We start from the raw sequence: 23,127 nt of genomic DNA on the forward strand, positions 1-23,127 counted from the left end.
GGGAGGGAAAAAAAAAAGGGGGGGGGGGGGGGAAGAGAGGGAGATAGTTAACATTGAACCTGGGGGGAGCGCCCGGAGCTGCTGGCGCTCAGGAGGATCCCGCAGCCCATACATTGCCAGCAATAAAGCGCTACGTGTGACAGGCATACAAATCCGTGATCGAGGGAAAAGAGAGCGAGAGGGGTAGAGGCAGACGGCCAGCCAGAGCGGAGAGCCCCGGGAGAGGGACATGGTGAGTGCCTGCGGGGGCTCGCCAGCGCGCATCGGGGCGCGGCGGGGGCTGCCCCTCTCGGCCGCGCTGCCCTGACCCGCAGCTGCACCGCCAGAAACGGCGCCGGGCCAGCAGCGCGGCAGGCATCGTTTCGCATGTGGGTCTGAGACACGGCAAGCAAGGAATATGAACAGGAAAACAAGGCGCTGGATCTTCCACATCTTCCTGAGCCTGGGGATTGTGTATATCAAGATCGGGTAAGTAACTTTTTTCTTTCTTTCTTTCTTTTATAACGATTGCGCGCTCTCTTGCTTTCAGCCTAACCTGCCCAGACCTGTTACTATTTAACTCGGGAAGTCTCAAAGAAAAAATGATGATGGTGGTGATCACGACTATTTCTTAAAAGACAGGTAGAGCCCCCACACCTTTGAGCGACCCTCGGGGGCGCAGCCTCCAGCGCGGCGAGGTGGCGGCCCCAGCCGATGTCCAGAGCCGCGAGGGGCCGGGCGGCGGACCCTGCCGCCGGGGGGGACCCAGGGGAACCCCCCGGGGCAGCCGGCCCTTCTCCGCCCCAGCCTGCGGTCTCCGGCGCGGGGTGCCGCGGCGGCCCTCGCCCGGCTCCCGCAGCTACCTGCCGCCGCCTGCAGCTCGGGGCGGGCCTCCGCTTCCCCACACGGAAATCCCTCGGGACGCCGCCGCCCGCACCGAGAGGGGAACGGGGGGGGTAGCAGCTCTCCGGCCTTGCAGCATCCCTGGCTCGGCCCGAGCCGTCACGGCGCTGCCCGTCCAGGTGCGCCCGGCTGCGAGGGGAGGCGGCGCAGCCAGGGAGCAGAGAGCGTGGGTTGTCCTCCTTCCCTCCCTCTAACTGTTCAACAGGAGAGGGAAAACCCTCCCAGCCCCGTTGCGTGTGCATGGCCTGGGCACGCAACGCCGCTGCATGCGCTTTAATTTACAAATGAGGAAGTTGGGTCCCGTTTTGGCAGGAGCCCACGTGCTCCTTATCTCTGCTTTGGTTATGGAGAGAGGGAGAGGGAAGCACCAGGGGGGCAAGGCGGGTGCTTTCCGAGGGCACCTGCCAAAGCTGGGTCCTGCAGTGTGGGAAGGTGGCAGGGTGTTGTGTCCACCTCCGCAATGAGCCTTTCCTCAGCCCCCCCTGGTGTCTTGTCATTGCAGGGGTTTTGCCTCAGTGGTGGCTCTGGGAGCCAGCATCATCTGTAACAAAATCCCGGGTCTTGCCCCTCGTCAGCGGGCGATCTGCCAGAGCAGGCCTGACGCTATTATCGTCATCGGGGAAGGGTCCCAGATGGGCATCAACGAGTGCCAGTTCCAGTTTCGCAATGGGCGCTGGAACTGCTCTGCCCTGGGAGAGAGGACCGTCTTCGGGAAGGAGCTGAAAGTGGGTATGTTGCCTCTCTGCTCACTACTGACCGGCTCTCACCTGCATGACACCAAGGTGGGGGGCACAGGGAGTGTCGGGGGGCACAGCTGTTGGTGCTGGGAAAGACCAGCTAGCTCACAGACTTAGCTTGTGCCATCCAGAGTAAGACCATAGCCTTGAGTGCGTTCACCTGGATGCTGTGGCTGTTGTTACCAACATGACTGACATCTGTGCTTCCTCCTAGCAGGGTACCCACCATGGCCCTTGCTGTGGTTCAGGAAAGCGCTTCCACATGTGTTAGTTTCCACAACAGTATTTCAGCATCCTGCTCTCACAAGTCCTTCTGAAAGATTTTCCATTTGTGTGCACAGGACAGCAGCCTTATTCATGTACTTATGGATGAGAAAAAGTTGTACGATCCTCGTTAAAGGTAGTGGTCAGAGACCGAATGGTGAGCAGGGTTAGAATTACACTTCTGGGGTGCAGGCACCTCACTAGTGATACTGGCCTGATGTTTGTACCTGTTGGGACTAAGGTCCAGCAAGCTGTCTCAATAAGAGATTTCCACCACATAAAATAATTATTCTCTAGCAACTATACCTAGTGCCCTCTCTCCCACCAGAAAGAATGGGTGTGTTCTGGTTTGAGATGTCAGTGCATTTACAAAAACTGTTCCAATCAACAGGCAGAAGATCCCATTTCCAGCTTCCATTTTTTTCAGGTATTGCAACAGTACAGAATACTTTGAAATTCTTAACTAAAACAGCAGTAATAATGACAAACACAAATACCTGAGGAAACAGAGTTGAGGTTAAAACTCTCATAGCCTTGTACTGCAAAACACATAGTAGTGGAGCTTACTCAATGTTTGTTGATTCCACAGCACTTAAAATACAGAGTGAGGAAAAGTCTTTTCTAAATACAGGTGTAGCCATTTTTAGAGCCATCATTGAAAGCTAATCACTCACAGTATGACATTCCACATCCAGAAGTTGAAGTTGGGGTCTGTGCTTTCCAGCCTCGAGGTCTTTTGGCCTCACCTCCATCTAAAATGTAGGATTAAAAAACCCCAGAAAATCAGGCAAACAATGTTTAGCATGATATCAACCACAGATGTTTCATGAGAACAGAAGAAGTGACTGAGGACAGAAGCTAGAAGAACCCTGAGCAGTCGTACAGCAGCTGTGCCTGGCTTCTAGCTTATTGAGAAACCCCCTGGACTGGACTGGCTCCAGGCATTGTTTAGTCATATATGGACAAATGGCAGGATACGGCCCTAGTACCTCATTCCTTGCATTCTCATGAAATGCAGAGATACAGCATTGCTACTCTGCTCTGGAACTCCCGAGAACTCCTGGCATTAACCGAACATATATTTTATCACATGTGTGCATGCTGATATATGTGTTTTCCAAAACTTAGAGATATTTAAGGAAAGAACAGAAAGAGAACAAGACAACTACATTTGAAAGGCCCATGTGAGTTACCGGTCTTTCAACACCTTTGATAATCAAACAGAGTGAGTCAAGTAGGAAATGTAAAACCCACCCTGCACGACATTGTGAAACATCTGAAAATGGACCATTTATTCAGATTAGCTCATTGTTTCTATTCCTTGAGCTGAGCTGTTCCTGTCAGTGATCCATGCAAGTGTTTGCCACTTATGTCAGTGAAGAGTCCATTTGGATGGCTGACAGGTTTGGGCTCATTTAGTCTAAGAGTAACATTTCCTTAAACAGAAAATGTGAGAAGGATTTCTTCCTCTCCAACAAATCATAAAACTGTGGAGTTATTGTGGTCTGTTGTATAAACATGCACTTAGTTCCTCCCCCCCTCCCAAAATTGAATTATTTAGCTAGTGGGTTATATTTAGGTCCTTTTAAAGAAAGTCAATATTAAAGGAAGTAGGCTTTGATCTGCCTTTGAGGTGATAACTCTTAATATGTTCTATCTATCCATTACAAGGCTAAGATGGATAGGGCAACTTCATTGTTGGTTTCGGAACACAGTCAAGTGTTGAATGGCATCCAACTTATAAAACTTGTTTAAAGAATAACCAAAAACGTCAAATTTAAATAGGTTATACATTTACATTTCAAAGTAAACTTCAATAAAAATCACACAGGTTTGAAATCTGCAATGGTGAATTTTAGTTGCATGAGAGACATGCGTGGTGTCTCAAGGATAAAAATACTCAGGCCCTCAAACACCATGAAATATTATAAGGTAACCACTCCTGCTCAGGTTGTCTCCCTGTTCTTCTGCTTCTTGCCTATCAACATGTATAGAGACCAGGAATATCTGACACAGCTCATCTTTCTATGGCTATAAAGAAAAAGCATCAGTTTCCTACATTTCTCTCTCTTTCCCTAAGATCTCTGTGTCAGGGCGTGCTCTAGGTTAGCATTCAGAGAAATAAAGGCTAATGTTTCACTCTGGTTAAAAAGGGTGAAATCTATGTGCCATAAAGCTGTAAGTCAATTTTGCTGCCCACAGACAGGAGGAGATCAGGCCTGTGTGCCCTACCCTAAACAAGAGAGAGAGATGTGTGACATGAAGGACCGTATACCCATAGGACGTATTTTAAGGTTCATGTGCACAAGAACAATCCAGGTTAACATTAGGGCAAAGATATTGTACCTTTGTAGCTTTTTTAATTAGCAGAAACAGCTTTAGATTCCCAGTCCTTTGACACAGTGTGTAGTACAAAATACTATTCAAACAGCAATTAATACATTAGTACCTTTTACAGCATTCAAAGACTGATAATATTTCTTGGCCAATTGCGTCCTTAAAGTTATTACCTCGGAAGTACGTGGGGCACCTTTGTCTTGCCACTTGCAATAAAGTCAGCGGGCCACACATGACCTCATTCTGCTTTCGCTATTAGAGGGCTTTGCTCTGCCTCTGGAGTGGCACTGATGTACTTGCTCTATGATTAGGATATGACTTCAGAATGACAGTAATGTGGCTCGCCTTGCCACTGCACTGCTGAATGTGCGCAGCGAGCAAAGTCTAATATTAATTTGGGAGGATGTGCTTAAGTAACTCTTGTGCTAATAGGATTTGTGTGTGTTAGTCCATACAAATAAGTTCCCTTGGATACCACAGAACTATTTCTCAACCCATGATTTTCATGGCACACCAAGCTAAATCTATTCAAAACCAGGTTTCATTACCTTTACTGGGTAATCTGTTTCATTAACGTTATGCAAAGGTACCCAAATTATTTAAATTCTCTTGTTGACACTGCAGGGTGATTCAGGAGGCCTAAATTCTCCTTGTGGCTCTGCCGTTGTGTGGCTGAGGGACCCTGGCACTCCCCTCCTCTGTGTTTCTCTTTTCCTATTTTTAAAATGGCAACAGGGATACTAGCCTTGGCGACACACTTTGAAGTCTGTAGAAGGAAAGCATCAAAGAAAATTTTCCTGTTCTAATCTGTAGCATTGTGTATCTGCATTTTAACAAATTCACATACAATCTGTCTTTCAGTGCTAGTTTAGTTGTAGAGTTATAGTTAGCAACCATTTAAATTCACCCATGCCTCATACAGCGTATTTGTGATCACAGTCTTGAGTTTCCAGCTCATTATAGCATGCTTCCAAGCAGCACACAGCATATACTCTCCATTTCTTGTGTCATTTTATCTAGTTTGTCCTTCAAAAGAGAGATTCTTCCCTACTGACATACTTTGGATATCTTATCGTGACAGCTGGTGACAATAGTGTCAATAACATGAAAAGAAATAGCAGAATAAAAGTGACATCAGTTTATTCCAGCTGAGGACTTGGTCCAATTATGACAGGAAATTATAAAAGTCGCAATCAAGATCAACACAAGGATTTTTTTCTAGACAATTCTGTAGACACCTTATTAATAATGTAAAGTCACAAAGAGAATTTTTAGAATAACCATGGAGATGATGCAACACTGCAATTATGGACACTTATAAACACAACCATATTTGTTACAGTGGTCAGCAGTTCTGTTCCTGAAGATGGCCACAAACAAAACCAAGGTTTTAAAGGAGGATAGGCCAAAAGACTCCTGCCCACCTTTCTTCAGCTGGAATGTGGCTCAAGCCTAAACAACTGAGCAACAAGGGATGCCTTTGATAGAATCTGAAAATCAGATTTGGGCTCTGATGGATCACAGCAAGAGCAGGTGCTACGGTGAAGGCCTTTCATCAGGTACCCGAGTAGCCTGTTTTGCAGTGTGCAACCTTGTGAACAGGTAGTCAACAGTAACTTTACTGTTTGTGATAATCACCAGCCAAGGAATAACTATCTCAAATAATTGCCTTAGGATATGCATACATTTCATGGTATCTAGAGGACAGCATCATATCGGCATCATAGGGCAAAAATACAAAACTATGTCCTTCTGTCATAAGTGAGCAGCACTGTCACTATTAAATGAGACTTCCCAAGTAAAAATAATACAAACCATTTGACTGCATCTCTACAAAGTGACACAACAAAGTGGAAACTTGTTTCAGTGCAGATCTATGAAAAGAAAGGCACTACAGCCTTGCAGAAGCTGTCATGGACCGTGCATGGGAGAGGATGGAGTGAATCAGCCAAGGGCTATGAAGACATGTGGTGGTCCCTGAAAGGCATTACAGCAAAACTGGTTTCAACCAAGTTTTCATCCTGGTCTTACTAAAATCCACCAATTCCTTGGTTTCTTTTACACTGAAAAACTTCAGTGTAATCACCTTGATACCTTCATCCATCTAACATTACTCATGTGAATAACGGAAGCTTAAATCAAAACAAGAATCCACATGGACAAACTGGTCTTAAAGCTTTTGAGCATGGCAGGACAAGTCAGCACCTATGTATGTTGTGCTACGTATATATGTGTGGGTTGCCACTGTGTTAAAGACAAACTCTTTTGAAAACATCCTGATACAGGGGTGTTCAAGAAAGGATTTAATCTTCAATCATTTTCTAGAGCTTTTTGATTTTAAGTACTGGTGTAGTCTCTTGTGTCAGGTTTTAAAGTCTGATTCTTTGAATTACAAAATAACTGACCAAGTAAACCACCACTGGTGGATCACCGTGAAAATGCTTGCTGTTTTTCTATTGCGTGGAAGATTACCTGCACAAGTCTGTGGGAAACAAACTAGGTTCTAAGTGCTGCTGCACTGTTCAGTGTGGTCAATATTTAGAAGAAAGATTGATAAACAAGTCTATGGGGCCAGACGGGATCCACCCGAGAGTACTGAGGGAGCTGGCAGAGGAGCTTGCCAAGCCACTCTCCATCATCTATCAGCAGTCCTGGTTAACAGGGGAGGTCCCTGATGACTGGAGGCTTGCCAATGTGACGCCCATCTACAAGAAGGGCCGGAAGGAGGACCCGGGAAACTACAGGCCTGTCAGCCTGACCTCAGTGCTGGGAAAGATTATGGAGCAGTTCATAGTGAGTGATCTCAACAGGCAAGTGCAGGTCAACCAGGGGATCAGGCCCAGCCAGCATGGGTTAATGAAAGGCAGGTCCTGCTTGACCAACCTGATCTCCTTTTATGACCTGGTGACCCGCCTGGTAGATGATGGAAAGGCTGTGGATGTCATTTACGTGGACTTTAGCAAAGCTTTTGACACCGTCTCCCATAATATTCTCCTTGGGAAGCTGGCAGCCCATGGCTTGGACAGGCGTAGTCTTCGCTGGGTAAAAAACTGGTTGGGTTGCCAAGCCCAGAGAGTAGTGGTGAATGGAGTTAAATCCAGTTGGTGACCGGTCACGATCGGTGTTCCCCAGGGCTCTGTTTTGGGGCCAGTCTTGTTCCATATCTTTATCAACGATCTGCATGAGGGGATTGAGTGTGCCCTCAGTAAGTTTGCAGATGACACCAAACTGGGTGGGAGTGTCGATCTGCTGGAGGGTAGGATGGGCCTGCAGAGGGATCTGGACAGGCTGGATCAATGGGCCAAGGCCAATTGTATGAGGTTTAACAAGGCCAAGTGCCGGGTCATGCACTTGGGTCACAACAACTCCATGCAATGCTACAGGCTTGGGGAAGAGTGGCTGGAAAGCTGCCTGGCCGAAAAGGACCTAGGGGTGTTGGTATACAGCTGGCTGAACATGAGCCAGCAGTGTGCCCAGGTGGCCAAGAAGGCCAACAGCATCCTGGCTTGTATCAGGAATAGTGTGGGCAGCAGGAGCAGGGAGGTGATTGTTCCCCTGTACTCGGCGCTGGTGAGACCCCACCTGGAATACTGTGTCCAGTTTTGGGCCCCTCAATACAAGAAAGACATTGAGGTGCTGGAGCGAGTTCAGAGAAGGGCAACAAGGCTGGTGAAGGGTCTAGAGAACAGGCCTTATGAGGAGTGGCTGAGGGAACTGGGCTTGTTTAGCTTAGAGAAGAGGAGGCTGAGGGGAGACCTTATCACCCTCTACAACTGCCTGAAAGGAGGTTGTAGTGAGGTGGGTGTTGGTCTCTTCTCCCATGTAGTTAGCAATAGGACAAGAGGAAATGGGCTCAAGCTGCACCAGGGGAGGTTTAGATTGGATATTAGGAAAAATTTCTTCACAGAAACAGTGGTCAAGAATTGGAACAGGCTGCCCAGAGAGGTGGTGGAGTCACCATCCCTGGAAGCGTTCAAAAAATGGGTAGATGTGGCACTCTGGGACATGGTTTAGTCTAGTCTACCCTTGATTGGTTTAGTGTGGACTTGGTAGTGTAGGTTAATGGTTGGACTGGATGATCTTAAAGGTCTTTTTGAACTTAAACGATTCTAAATACTCTGTTTTCTGAACCAGTTGTGTTAGGAAACCCCTGAGATATACAGAAAATGTTGTAATTAACAGGAGTCTTGTTATCTACTCAAACAGGATTAGGATTTGCATTTCTGTGCTAAGTTTCCAGCCCTTACAACCAGATTTTAATGTCAGCATCTTGCATGAGAACAGTTATTTGCAGGCAAAACAGTGCCCAGGCTGAAATATGGCCTGAACATCCAAAATCTAGCATGCTGCTTTATGCCAAAAAGTCAATCTTTCTCAGCAGGGACTGTCACAGTAAGATAAAACATTGCCCCAAGGTCACTGCAGTTGGAATCCCCATCAGGAGGTTTTCATACCTGCCTTCAGATGTGTCTTGTGAGTACATGTTTCAGAGAAACAAAAAGATTACATTTCATTAGAAAGGTAGAAGAGCTATCTCCTATTGCAGGGTCAGTATGTTGGTTTTTCTAAAGTAAGGCAGTGGTGTGCAGGGATCAGAGCCATGTGAAAAGGGGAACTGTTGTTTGAACTCCAAAATACTGGCTGTGATTTTTGTAATGTGCATGACTTGAGTAGTAACTTTATAAGTTTAAAGAGGGTATTTTCAAAAATAGTCACTATACCTGAAGTGTTTTGTCTCCAAGAATTCCATGTGTTGATGAAGCAGAATTTAGCTTGTGAAAGTGGGCAGTGACTAAATCCCCCAAAGCCTCATATGCCTCTTAGAACAACTCTACTTATTTTATTTATTGGTATTATTCTTTGCAAAGAACATGCTGCAGATATATAGGGAACTGTAATTTTCATTTCAAGTCAGTACAATATTTTAGGGCACCAAACCCCTCAAAACTTTGAACCATTACAGAATGGGGAGGAAAAATAAGAAGGGGATACTTAGATAATTTTTTAAAGCTACCATTTTTATTAATCACACATACTAGCTTAAAGAAAGATAAAATTTAAAAAACTGCAAGACCGTACATAGTCTACCAAGAAAGGAGGAGGCACACCCCAAAGTAGGCAGAGGATGAGTTCTGATCTTTTTTTTCTTCCTAGCTATGAGTTATGACCTCTATAGAGAGATGTGAAGTAATGTTAGCTATGGCACATAATTGGCAAGGTACGTTGTATTTTCCATCTTTATATTTTCATGATCATATTTCAGCTCATGTCACTGCAGATAACTCCCTCTCTGACCCTTTGGCTTTAAATAGCAGAAAATACAGCCCATGTTTTTCAGTTAGATAAATAGAAATTTGTCTTTTTTATTTCACGGCTTAGTCAATTTATGAGGGGAACTGATAGGGTGGGCCAAGTTATTTAGAAACATACTTAGATCCTGAGAGGTGAACTGCTGAGCACCTACCGACTTCCTGCAATTAAATCCACTCTGTATCTTGTGGGCTTAGGTCCTGTTTCCCACGCAACACCAAATTATTGTGCTTCTTTTTAAAACTAAGTTCTCATTTCTAATCAGTGTGAATGAAGCTTTTTACAAACTGTTCAAATTTTAAGATTAAACTTAAAAAAATTAAGTTAGCTAAATTAAAACCAGAATGCAGACCACTCTTTGCAGCCAATACACAGGCAGACCACTTGCTGATCAGCTGAAGTTCAGTACCACAAACATTTACATACAAGAGCAAAGATATGCATGCGAGTTTACAGGATTAATGCTCCAAGGTATGCATGAGTGGTATATAAGTATGCTCAGTGTTAGGAGAGCCACCTGTGCTGGTAATATTTATGTTTTCACTTACTTGTAATAATCTTAGTGCTTCTTCAGCTGGTGGTGGCTGACTGTGCAGAGCTCAGAGACAAAGTTAAAGACAGCTTGGCATTGTCACATGCTACCCAATGAAGGGTCAAAAGACAGGACTCCAGTGCTTCGGAGGACGATTTGCATCAAAAGAGTGGAGCTGCAGAAATATTGGGAGCCATGGATCTGCCATCAAAGCAAATGGAGCTGCAACACACTGCATACCATATATAAGCCCAGAAAAAAAAACATTAAAAACAGGGAGATATTTACATCTGACACATGAAGAAGAGCCTCTGTGTTCATACAGCACTTGAAGCACTTATTTAGGCTGAGGACAGCCCCAGGTCTGGATGAGGGGAACGGAGCCAGGCATATATTGATGCCTACACCCCACTTCAAGGACGAGTGCTGATGGGTGGCACTGCTGCAGTCAGACACAGGGGGTGCCTCCTCCCTCCCCATCAGCCCCAGCACTTCTGCACTGAGCTTGAACATTGCTTATGGTAATATGGCGGTTATACCTGGAAATGCAGCCATGTTTAGAAATCCCTATTAGATCACCAGCCTTGTAAATGACCAGAGCAACCTCTGAAAGGTAGATCCTTTTCTGAAGTTTCTAATGCTTGGAGTTCAGCTCTGGTGTGTGTTTAGCCTCTGCTTATTCTAGATAATGAGAAGAACATGGCATTCAGGAGCTGAAAGGATGGCTTACAATTCTTGCACACATATAACCAACTCTCGACCTTTCTCCACAACTCCTGTAGGTCTCAGGCAGCCATCATTCTTTCTTTTGCCATTTTACTCATCACAAGTCGTTTTATGTGCACCCTTGCATGTCCCTGGTTGGAAAAGCCTCCACAAAAACCTCTTAAGTTGACCCAGCATCTGGGATAATGATTTGCACCAGTCCTCCACAAAGATCAACTGATCTGTCCATTATATGCATTTTAAAAATATATTTTTACTTTTTTCCAAATCTTTTTAAAAAAATCATATATTTTAATCCAATTGCAGTTTAAGCATGGATTCAGTGGGAACTGACTGCAAGAAGAGTTAATTCCTGGGTCTCTACCCATCGCTTCTAGCAAATGGTTCAGAAGATTGTTCAAGAGACAGTTTGAGTAGCTCATGCCAATGAGTACATTTTATTTAAGCTTTCTTCAAAAGGTCTTTTCTGATCTCACTGCTGAAAACATACCAGTTCATTCTTCCAGTCACTGTCTGATCTTTCTAGCCATCTAGAGAAGGTAATGACTGAAGATTAGGGTTTTCCACACCCTTTCAGTTATACAAAAGAATGAAACGCTTGACGTTTCCATCAGCCTACTGACTAACTATTTTTGCTAGGAAAGAAGTGTTTTGCTTATTCTGGTCATTAGCCAAAGTGGGCTCTACATCTCACATGGTGTGATGCGTTGCTGCCAGTTCTGTTCTTTTCTTACCCTGTATTTTGCACCATATCTCCTGCTTTGCTAACTTTCTTTATCCTCCTGAACCAGAAGTGCTGTTCCCACCTATGAAGTATTTTGTGATGCTACAGTCACCATCACCTACAGCTTAAAGTAAATATGAGAGAGTCTCAGTATTGCATTGATATCAAAGCCTGACCTTTTTCTAATGCTAAGATCCTGAATTTTTTAGTACTAAATTTTCAGAGGGAAAGTAAGGCACAAGTCTAAGTTGGATGTCAGATGAACATAAAAAGTGTAGGCTGAAAAGTAGACAAGAAAGAAAATAGAGGATTGTATCAGGTAATTTCCCAAATTGTTTGTTTTTGGGAATCCAGAAGTGTTGAAGCTGTCATCTTTGGGAATCCAGAAGTGACGAGGTTGTGCCTTTCAACCTACCCATATTTTGAGATTAGACTGAATGTGGAACAGTACTTGCCCAGTCAGCCTGCTCTAGAGCGTCAGAAGAAGCTCTGAGGAAAGAAACTGTTGCCTGCAAGGAGCAGCTGTCTGAGCATATGTTGTTAAAGTAGTGTTTCCCTCTGAGATTCTCCAGGCATTCCAACTGTTTGCTGAAATCAGAAGTACAGTAGTAGTATTTGTTATTTAAAAGTGGCAGGAAAACACATGTTCTCATGTTATCCCATTTGGTTACAAAAACCCTATTACACTGTTTTGGTATCTAAAGCACTGTCACAGAAGAGGCTCAAAATGAACTAAGACTACCCCTACCCTGTATGCTGACATTTCTATGAGCCAGACAAGGTAATGAAGCTTTAAAAAGCGAATCACTTATGGAAAACAGGGATAGTTTGATGCAGACGTGACAAGCCTGTGCCAATTTATTAATACTGCACAAGTGCTAAGGTACTTCCTACCTGGATCAATTCCTACAGAAGCTTCCTTTGTTTACCTTGTAATCTCCTAACATCTGTTTTTAAAAAGCTGCTAAACTTTTCCCCCAAACAAGACAAACTTATAAAATAACTTAATTTGTGTAATATATTTTATGATCAAGCTTGACATTGGATTCTAATTCTGCTTGTGCTTGTTTTATGCTCTCTGCATTGAATTTTTCTCCCCTCTAAGAAGCAAAAGATCTGCTTAGTCTTTACAATGTTGAGTCTGTCAGATTAAAATGATCTCCCAGTTGAAAACAACTGTGCTACATCAGAAATCATCCAACCAAAGGAAAAACAGAAACAGATGCAAATTTCAACTCAAAATATTTTTTTGCTGCTGTACCATTTTGCTGCTTCATGAAACAGAAATCTAGCATAATGCATTGCCCCTTCAGGGAGGGACTCTCTGAATGAAGAGACCAGGACTTCTTATTGTACCCTTTCCCTGTTCGTCTGTGCATTTCTCATAGTGTTGTACTTAAAATAGTGAGGGTATTGTTGAGGATAAACTGCAGGAGGAACTATAAAGATGCCCTGACTGGTCCTGGTGGATTGACTCTGGAGTGGGACCCCACTTCCACCTGCCTCCTCTGGTCTCTCCCCACAGCCTCACAGAGGCACTAAGAGCACAACTCCAAATACAGCTAAAGCCTGAGATTTCTATCCCATGTTCAGATTTGCATAAAAACCCACTAGTTCTAGAAAGCCTCATCTGCAAAGTCCACAGTCACAACAATTTCACATTTTATGATTTTTCTTTTTTTAAATAAGGGAAAACAAGAAATCCTTTGAGGAAGTCTGATACTTGACTAAAAGTTCCCCAATAAACACAGTGCATAGCAGTATCAATGGGAATATTGCCTATGCTAATAAAAGGGCATGAAGTTGCCTATTAACAGGTTTTGATTATGTCATCTTGTTTTCCATTTTACTTCCTTGCCATAAGGAAGTGAATATTTTTCATTAAAAGAACCATTTAGTGACAAGTACAGAAATCTAGATCATATATGTGAAAGGGATGTAGCTGAGAATGAAGTGCTTGTAAGATTTCTTTCCCAAGTAATTTTTTTTTTGGTGAAATCCTATCAACAGCAGAAATGTGCTTGTTTCATGTATAATAAAATATTGCCAGCAGTTGAGGTCTGCCAGAACTTAACTGGCAGGTGTTTGGAGAAAGGGAGCTGATCTTCCCATCTGCCCTCTCCAAATTAAGAGTCTGATTCTGATCCTGTTGATGCAAGGGTACATTTTGTCACCCGAGAAATAAGAGTAGGGGTAAGTTCTTAGTTTGGGAGATCCAAGAATTTTTAAAGGGCTGATATATATGGGCAACCTCTGCAAACCTCCTTATATTTTGAAGAGGCCCTCTCTCAGCAGAACTGGTTCCAAACGCCTCACAGATCCTGTGCAATCCACATGTGGGAAGTCCACACACCAGAATGAAATAAAGCTTCAAGAAGATAAATTAAATCATAGATTTTAAGTGAGAAACACCCCCCAAACAAACAGAAACCTGTCATGATAGCCACATTGCACAAAATAATACTGGCTTAACCACTTCCTCATAGTCCTCTGGTGAGGCTGTTACTTTGCCTTGCTTTTGTCATGGTACCTGTCATTTTTCCATCCTGTGAGAAATTTTGAAATTAAACCCAAAACTTATTTCATTGAGTGTGCACAAATGTCAGTGGTGAAAACTTTGTGACACCTACAATGTGAAAAAAAAGTTCCAGTTCAGTTAAAATATTTTCAGAACAAGATTTCTAACAGGCTGTTTTCCTGTAAAAATACCTTTTAGTGTAGAATTAAATTTCTAAATAAAATCCCATTTCTGAGCTGATTTTTAAAAAAGTTGAATATGGGTGTTTTAGCAATTTCACCCCCAATTCCACCTATTTTCCTTTTCTCCTCCTCTCCTCTCCTCTCCTCTCCTCTCCTCTCCTCTCCTCTCCTCTCCTCTCCTCTCCTCTCCTCTCCTCTCCTCTCCTCTCCTCTCCTCTCCTCTCCTCTCCTCTCCTCTCCTCTCCTCTCCTCTCCTCTCCTCTCCTCTCCTCTCCTCTCCTCTCCTCTCCTCTCCTCTCCTCTCCTCTCCTCTCCTCTCCTCTCCTCTCCTCTCCTCTCCCAGCATTTGCCACCCCACCCTTTTACTATGAATAGTTTAGTTTGACTACTTCTAATACCATCTGGAAATATATATTTTATATATATATATAAATATGTATGAAGTTGCCTAAATAATACTTTATCTCCTACTACGTTATGGAGAGCTATCATTTTAGAGAGTGAACATCCACAAAAATCAATACTTAGAAGAGTAGAGACCTGCTTATGCCTGCAGATTTACGGCACTTCTAATAATAGCCTTCTGCTGTTTGCACTGCAGGAACTTGCCTATCTTTTTTTAACTAAAGTCACCATGTTGTATCACATATTTACAGCACTGTTTTAATTTCAGGTAGCAGAGAAGCAGCATTCACATATGCCATCATTGCTGCTGGAGTAGCACATGCAATCACGGCTGCCTGTACACAGGGCAACCTGAGTGACTGTGGTTGTGACAAAGAAAAACAAGGACAGTATCATAAAGAGGAAGGATGGAAATGGGGAGGCTGCTCTGCTGACATCAGATATGGAATAGGATTTGCCAAAGTGTTTGTGGATGCCCGAGAGATTAAGCAAAATGCAAGGACGCTCATGAACCTGCACAACAACGAGGCCGGGAGGAAGGTAAGTACTTCTGCTCTCCCCCAGACATGGCCTTCTCTGGCCTAGGATTGGAGATGGTGTTAGTCATACAGTGCATGAGAACTACAGTGTGCTTTAATTCTAACTTCATTTTACAGTAGACAAGTAGGCACCTTTGCAAGTTATACAAGCTTGTTGGACCATTTGTCCATCAAGTATTTGTCTAAATGTTACTCTTCACAGTGGTAAAAATCAAAAAGCAAACAAACATTTTATCTGGAAAGTCAAATGGTACTTATGATAAAAAGCTTGCTGCTACTGTGTGGGTGAATGGGATTCTCATCAGGTTCAGACATGAACTTCTCACTCATTTGAAAAGGGATCATTTTCAACCCAACTGTTTAAACCTTGCTCTTTGTGTGAGGACTACCTTTACAAGGAGGAAAATACTTTAGCAAAAAGAACACAGGCTGACTCACTGCCACACCATTATACGGATTTGGTTTATCATTTTGCACAGCAATATTCCTGCCCCTTCCCCGCTCTTTGGGACTGGGTATCTGAAAGCAGCTACTGCAGAAATAACACTCAGGAAGACAGGGATTCAGCAGCTTCCAACACACATGTTTCCTGGGGATCCTGAGCACTAATGGCCCTGGATTTGCTGCCTTTGCCATTTGCTGCACTTGGCCAGTTTTCTAATTGTCAATGGCAGCCATTGCAGATGCAAGACCAACCTGATCTCTGTTTCTCAGATCCTTGCAGGTCAGGCATTCCCCAGCATGCCTCAGAGCAGTCTCAGTGGTGGAAGGGCTCTGATTTACACCAGCTAGGAATAGCCAGGGGATGTCTGTCTGCTCCTCATATAGCTGTGTGCAGCTACAGTCCAGTGCTGCTTTCCATATGGGATTTACCATTTTGCTGATCACATGTTACAGAATTAAAATAAATCCTCTTGCTTTCTTAGCTCTCTATTTTACCTTCTTCACTGTTTGCACTCCTGTGCATTAGTACTGATTTTAGCATTATGTTAGTATGACTTAGAAGAAAAAGGGAGAAGGAAGTTAGGAACAGCAGTTAATTTGTGGATACTATTTTTGTTGTGGTAATTACCTGTAGGCTCTGAGACATCTCCACTTATGCTGGAGCCAAGCAGATGGCAGTGAAGAAAAGCTATTTCCACCCCAAACAAAAGCCTAACTTTTCTTTTGTTTAATGCTACTGTAGTAGTTTTAGAAGTCAGATTATGGTTTTTACTCTGCGTAGTATCCCAAAATTAACACTGAATTCTGAGAATAACTCAAGGACTAACCATTAATATTTGCTAATCAAATTATCTGAGATTCAGTATCTTTAGTACTTGGCTTCTGGTAGCACAAAGGCACATACTGAAAAGCCTGGTAAAACACCAAGACCCACAGTCTGCTCTGCTATAAAAGCACAAATCCACTGAAATAAAAAGTAGCAGAGGAGTTTCACCTTTGTGGGAAAGCTACTTGCCTGAAAGGTCTGCTTTTATTCAATAGGTGCTGGCAGTAAAAGATTCCCAAGAAATGATACACCAGCCTATAGAGGACTGCAAACATAGATGGAACTGGCTACTGTCTCTTTCAATTACAAAGCTCGAAGTTATAGACAAAAAAAGAAGTTGCATTTCTTGGATCTGTTATCACCCAGGTATAGACCTAGGGTAGAAGAGGAGGGGTACTAGTCCTGGAGCTGGCCTGTGGGAAGGGAAAGCATTCAGCAGCCTCCCCTTGAGGACATGAGCTCCTTGTGTTTCTCACCTATATGTGCACGATTTGCTGTCCTAAAAGATTATGCCTGGAAGATTCAGCTCTACACATTGTTATCTGCGAGAACAGTGGTGTGTCCTATCTCTGGCGATCTGCCATTTCTCCAGCAGGCTCAGGAACTGTTCTGATCTAGAGATATTTCTATGCTTCTTCCTGCATCCCTTACAGAGCAAAATTACTGATCTTTGTTTGAACAAATCTCTGTTTGAAATCTCAGGGGAAAGAAAGAGTAACTAGACTGAGAAGAGGCATGTTACTCCACCACCGTGTAGAGAATGAATAAATGATGTTTTTGCTAGAGAGATTCCTTTCAGGCTTTGCTCTTATGTGAAAGATCACGGTATTTAAAGACAATTGGGAGAGGGAGTCCATTACTGGTATTTGGCAAGCTAGGTTTCTCACAACCTAACCCTTTCACAACAAAAACTGTCTTGTTTTGAGGTGGTACTCTCCCTTTTGGAGCAATATGGATCTTATCAGCCTCCACACAATCTATTCTTCATGGCTTTCCTCTGGGCTACAAATTCTTGTCTAGTTTTACTTGCCTGTGGCTACGTTTTTGATGATATTTATGCACCTAGGAGACAGACTGGCACCTCCTGGGCTTCCAAAAATAAACTAGATGTTCAATTCTTATTGATTTGCTATCTTCACCTGTAGGCACCGCTATGCTGTTCAAAAGTCAGTTCCCTCTACTACTCTGCAATGCAATGCAATGAGAAACTGTACTGTGTGCTGTGCCCCATTCCGCTGGATGCTCATGAATGACCTGTGAAAATGTCCTTCTTTAGGATGACACCAGCTGCAGGTGATTCGGGATGCACTCCAGTAAATCATACATATATTATTATATAGTTGTCGTCTTAAGAATTGCTAAGTAAATTAACCTGTTCCATCTTGGTGAGCAAGAGATGACAGACTTTACACTGCAGTAGGTAGGCCTGCTGGGCTTAGCAGGGAAACTGAGCCTAAGTAGGACTGCATGGTATAAACCAACAGAGGACCACCAGGAAAAGCCTGCTCCAGACTTTTTGGAGATCTCATTTCAAGACTTTCTACCTTCTCATAGTTTTGTTTTACCTAGGCAGATGTGTCTCTGCTGCCTGCGGTGCCAACAACAGTCTCTCTGAACCTGCTGAATACATGACTGTCAGAGCAATAGTACAAACATCTGTCAGCTTTTTCTAGAAGCAAATAAAAATTGACTGTGTTAAATGTGGAGGATTTCAGAGGTGGAGAACATCCATGTTGCTATACCCTTTCCTGAACAGCCTTGCTAGTGCGATGCTTGAAAAATACTCATGTACACACCCATGATGCAGCGTGTCCCACCTGAGATCAGTGTGTGTGAAATGTCTCCATTTCCAGCTGCTCCCACACTGCAAACTAATGCCAGCAATGCCAACAGTCCCTGCAGAATGAGGACCCATGATGCCTCCACTGCTTGGGTGGAGCAAATAACAGTTTTCCTTACTGTTAAAGGACAGGGCTCTAACTCTCTGTTTCTCTCTCTATCTTGGCAACAAAGCACCAGGACTCAGTTCTGTAGCATATAGGTACAACTTCAAAGTTCCCAGGCTGGAGGGGAAGGGGCAGAATTCGAAACAGGGGTCAAATACACCCTACAAAACTGGCCCCAAGCAGCCCAAGAAGCCTCACATCATTTGTCAAACCTATTGGAGAGCAGCTATTTCTGACCTCCAGAAACAGAGTTTAGGGTGTCTTTCCTCTCTGAATTAGTATTTCCTGAAATGCTGATTCACTGCAGGAAGAAGCAAACAGTACAGGGAGAACAGGAGGAGAATTCATAACAGCTGGGTCACAAAAGAGAGATAAAGCTTGAATTAATTTAAAGGCATAATCCTGATTTGCCCTGCAAACTTCCATGTGAGGGATTATAATTGCAAGACTGAATTGTCTGTTAGCAAATTTGTCTTCTCAAGTGCAAAGTTAATTAAATTACTGTACGTAACATGATAACATATGTCTGAGAGACACTTATGCTCCAGGAAATAAAAATGTTATTCTCCCAGTTATCCTGATAAAAAATACCAAAGTAGGTATGAAAGGTTCTGCATATTTTGGCTGTAAACTTTTCATTTTGACAGCATGGCAAGGTACATGGCCAGATTGCTCTCTCCTCTCTTTTTCTCTGTGACATTGAAATTCCACGAATGGCATCTTGCATCAGTGTTACATCATATTAAGTATAATGCAATATTATGAGTCATTGTTATAAATCAAAGGCACAGGCTGCATTAGAAGGCTTTTGCAATTCAAGAGCACATCAAGGTGGATTTTTATTCAGAGTTTCTCTTTGGAGGCATACCTAGGTGCACTAACTTTGCAATGTATCTTCATCCTCTGAATCAGTTTCATTTCAGAAAGCAGCTCCAAGGCTCACAGGAGAAGTGCAGTACATGCCTAACAGAGTTGCTGCAAATATCAAGCAAAGCTATGAGAAACCAGAAGGTGTTTCTGAAGTGGATCATGCAGTAATCGTAATAGATTGAAGTGTTTAGTATTTTATCCTTCAGGAAAAATGGTAATAATGTTGAAGTGAAACACCAGCATTTGGAAAGCATGGAGTTCAGGAGTTCTCCCAAGCTATTCTGTAAAGCCTACACTTAGGACATTTAGCCCCTTTACTTGTTAGCATCTCTGACCTCAGAAGGAGGTGGCTGCCATATAACTTTCCTGAACTTCTTCCAGTTCTTACATAGTGTGCAATCACCACACCACTGCAAGAATTTAACTATCCTCTAGAGGAGACAGCTATTTCTACTTCATTCAAGATATCTTTTAATTTAACTAGCCTATTAGCCTGACTACAAGATGCAGCACAGAACACAAGCTCTTGCAGATGAACCACTTGAAGGGTCACAAGCATCTAGCTCATTGTTAGAAAAGAGACAAGACTAATAAAAGTGCCTGCCAAACAATTTACCATTTATAATTTTTCTGAATATAGGCATAGGACAAGAGGAAATGGGCTCAGGCTGTGCCAGGGGAGGTTTAGATTGGATAGCAGGAAAAATTTCTTCACAGAAACAGTGGTCAAGCATTGGAACAGGCTGCCCAGAGAGGTGGTGGAGTCACCATCCCTGGAAGTGTTCAAAAAACGTGTAGACGTGGCACTTTGGGACATGGTTTAGTGGGCATGGTGGTGTTGGGTTGATGCTTGGACTGATGATCTTAGAGGTCCTTTCCAATCTTAATGATTCCTCATTTTTACTTGCATTATAAATAATCCAGCCATCGAGCCAGGAAACATGAAATTGCTACTCTACCCTTAATTGGTTTAGTGGTGGACTTGGTAATGTTAGGTTAATGATTGGACTGGATGATCTTGGGGGTCTTTTCCAACCTAAACGATTCTATGATTCTATGAAATTCTGGAGATTTAATAGTTCTGCCTGAACTAAGCCTTAAAGCATGTGAAAACATGGCACTATTCCTGCTTGCACCCGTGGCTCAGTTCAGCTGCCTTCAGTGGAGAGTGAGTGCAGCTTGTGGGCTTGCAGTCCCGCTGGGGTGGCCCTGCCCAAGGAAGACCACAACCTTCCAGGGGGACCCCAGCAGTCCAGCAGCTCCTGGTAGGAGCTCTGTTTCCAGAAGACAATCAGGGATGAATACTGTCTGGCAAAAGCAGTGCTAGCAGGGTACAGTCGGTATGCCAGGAGGACACAGGGACCATAGTGGAGCCAAAAGATTCCTTCCCACATATATGTACCAGCTGTAATCTGGCCCTAAGCAATCTCTGCACGTAGCGCAACTGGCTAATAGTAACCAAAACCATGTACTTCCGTATTCAGCTGTCTCTCGGCTCCATCAGAAAGAATGTCTCTAATGCACATGCACACCAGAATAAAGCTCCCCTGTGTCTGGAACTGCTGAAAATTACCATAGACTCCAGAGAGTCTAGGAGACCAGCTTTGAGCAGAACAGAACTGGGTGAGGCTGCCCTGATACTCCTGGCACCAGCAGTCAAGTGATATTACAGTATCAGCAGCACAGCCACATGTTTCTTGGAGTTCAGAACTTAGCAGTACCCTTGCAACTGCACTTAACATTTTCCAATGGTTTTTCACTTTTTTTTTTTTTTTTTTTTTTTTGGCATGGGCACAGAAATGTTCCTGATTTTTGTATTCAGAAGCTTCTAGTTCTTAATATTAAGGATGCTCCTTAAATACAAAGCTGATGAATGATTTTCCTCTTTACTGGTAGATACTAACTACTTGTGAAACCATCACAGCTGTGGTACATTGCTGATTTAGAGTGGCTGGAAGTTGGGAAGCATTTTTCAGGAGTAACTTTCCACTTCTAGTTACAAGTTCCTGTGAGAGATCCTGAAGAGAGATGCATACTCAGGACTAGTTGTGATGCCTCCTTGCTCAAGACCTTGTTCATTTACATCTAGCTCCCCTTACTACTCCTTCACTTGGACCTCCATTGTCAACAAATGTGTTGAGTGTGTTAAAAGCAACAAGCAGAGCACTTAGCCCTGTGCTGTGCCTGCAATACACAACTGACTGAGCCCTTTCTGAGGTTTCTTGCCTCACTGAAGAGAGACATGCGTCAGTTCCTGTAGGAAGATGGGGAGTTCAGTCTGTTGGCAAGTAGGTGTCCCTTGTTGATAGTGGCAGTAGCAATTCTGACAGACTTCAACTGTAGCTGTTTAGACCCCTGATGGATGAGGTTGGTAGACATGTTAACATGGAGCCTGGCAGTGGAGAATGGGGCAGAGAAGTGGCACAACTGTAATGGAGATAACCATGCCTAAAACACTGCGCAAACAATCTTCAGCCAAAGCAACACACATCACTTCCACTCAGAAAGGAATAGTAGTCTTAACAAATAAAAAATGCTGGTCCACTGCTAAAATATCATATAACATCTAGAAAATCTGGTGCTAGGTGCACCAAATATGCCTATGTAGAATGTCCTTGTAGCTGGCTTCTTTAATTAAGCTGTGCAGTATTTGCCTAGATTAAACTGAGTATATGGAGAAGGTTTAGGAGAAGGTTTATACATGTGGCTTGTGCCTCACTGTGACCAGATGGAACATGTAAAAAATGCTTCTGACAAACCTCACTGACATGGCTGAAAGGTAAAGGCAAAGAGGAGTGTGCACCCATAGACCTGGGTCTAGTTGTAGCATGTTATCCGAGGTAAACCCAGTCCTGTCCCACCCTACAGTTCCTGTGCTTCACAGCCCTCCTGCTCACAGTACCTCCTTTCTCTCCAAGCACGCTAGCCTCAAGGCCTGGCACCACAGCTGTGTAGTTCAATGCAATTAGAAAAGGAGCATTAGATGCAGTAAAGTCTTTCCTGGCAACTTCATTGCCACAGGTTTGTTGGGGGGCAGCAGGATTTCCAGAAAGGCCAAGCACTGAATTTGGAGGAAGTCCAATTCACTGAATGGGAAAACTCCCATTGAGGTTGGTGGGACTGCAGGACACAGCTGAGTGCTTCCAAAAACCCCATCCCTACTGAGTGCACTGCACAACAAGACTCTGCTGGGCAATTTCCTAGGTGTGTAAAAAAATATACTTCCTGTGCACTCTTACAGTATTTTGTTTGTATTTGAAAGGATCAAAGTTCTGTTTTATGGCTTTCCTACTTTTTTTAGATCATAGTCTTAAAACAAGTCCAAACTTGACAGACAAGCTCTGCATCTTCTCAACAGCCCAGAGTAAAGATAAAGGGAACATTAATGTTGGTCTAAATTATGAGAGGGAATTGGACTGCACAAGAACTGTAATCCACAAGAATGAATTTTCATTCCACTTGTCCTCCACTTTCAGCTAATCAGAAATTGTGATACATGGTCTTACTTGTATTTTGGCTTTCAACTCCCTCCTATATCTTACGTGGTTGAAAACTGAATTCCTGATTTACGCTGAAGATTAGGCAATGATAAATGCTATCACTTACCTGCAGTCTCAATTTTAGAGAATTCTGGCATTATGAGCAAAACATGCATTTCATGTATATGATTACTAGAGCTGACAGTCTGTCATGCTGCTGACAAAGATAGCTGAGGCTGAGGGCCAGGGTCTGTTAATAAATAACAAAGATCTCAAATTCCAAATTTAATATCACGTACTTTTTATAACTGAAATAATCAGATGCTTGCTATAATGATTAATTTGCTCAGCAAAGCCACTGGCTGGGTCACACATTTTTGGACATTTTCTAATTTAATTCAGTCTT

At 43.3% G+C, this 23,127-nt stretch overlaps 1 protein-coding gene across 1 annotated transcript in view; it reads left to right on the top strand.

The window, feature by feature from the left end:
- The first annotated feature begins 397 nt into the window (after nucleotides 1-397).
- The window catches only part of WNT7A (Wnt family member 7A), a 37,287-nt gene continuing 14,557 nt past the window's right edge, over nucleotides 398-23,127 (top strand). Inside the window, exons 1-3 of the mRNA XM_075713860.1 lie at nucleotides 398-468; nucleotides 1,385-1,611; nucleotides 14,886-15,157. Coding sequence (XP_075569975.1) covers nucleotides 398-468; nucleotides 1,385-1,611; nucleotides 14,886-15,157 — 570 coding nt within the window. The remainder of the gene's footprint in view (nucleotides 469-1,384; nucleotides 1,612-14,885; nucleotides 15,158-23,127) is intronic.

This window comes from Pelecanus crispus, chromosome 7 (genome assembly GCF_030463565.1).
Source record: "Pelecanus crispus isolate bPelCri1 chromosome 7, bPelCri1.pri, whole genome shotgun sequence".
Taxonomy (NCBI): Eukaryota; Metazoa; Chordata; class Aves; order Pelecaniformes; family Pelecanidae; genus Pelecanus; species Pelecanus crispus.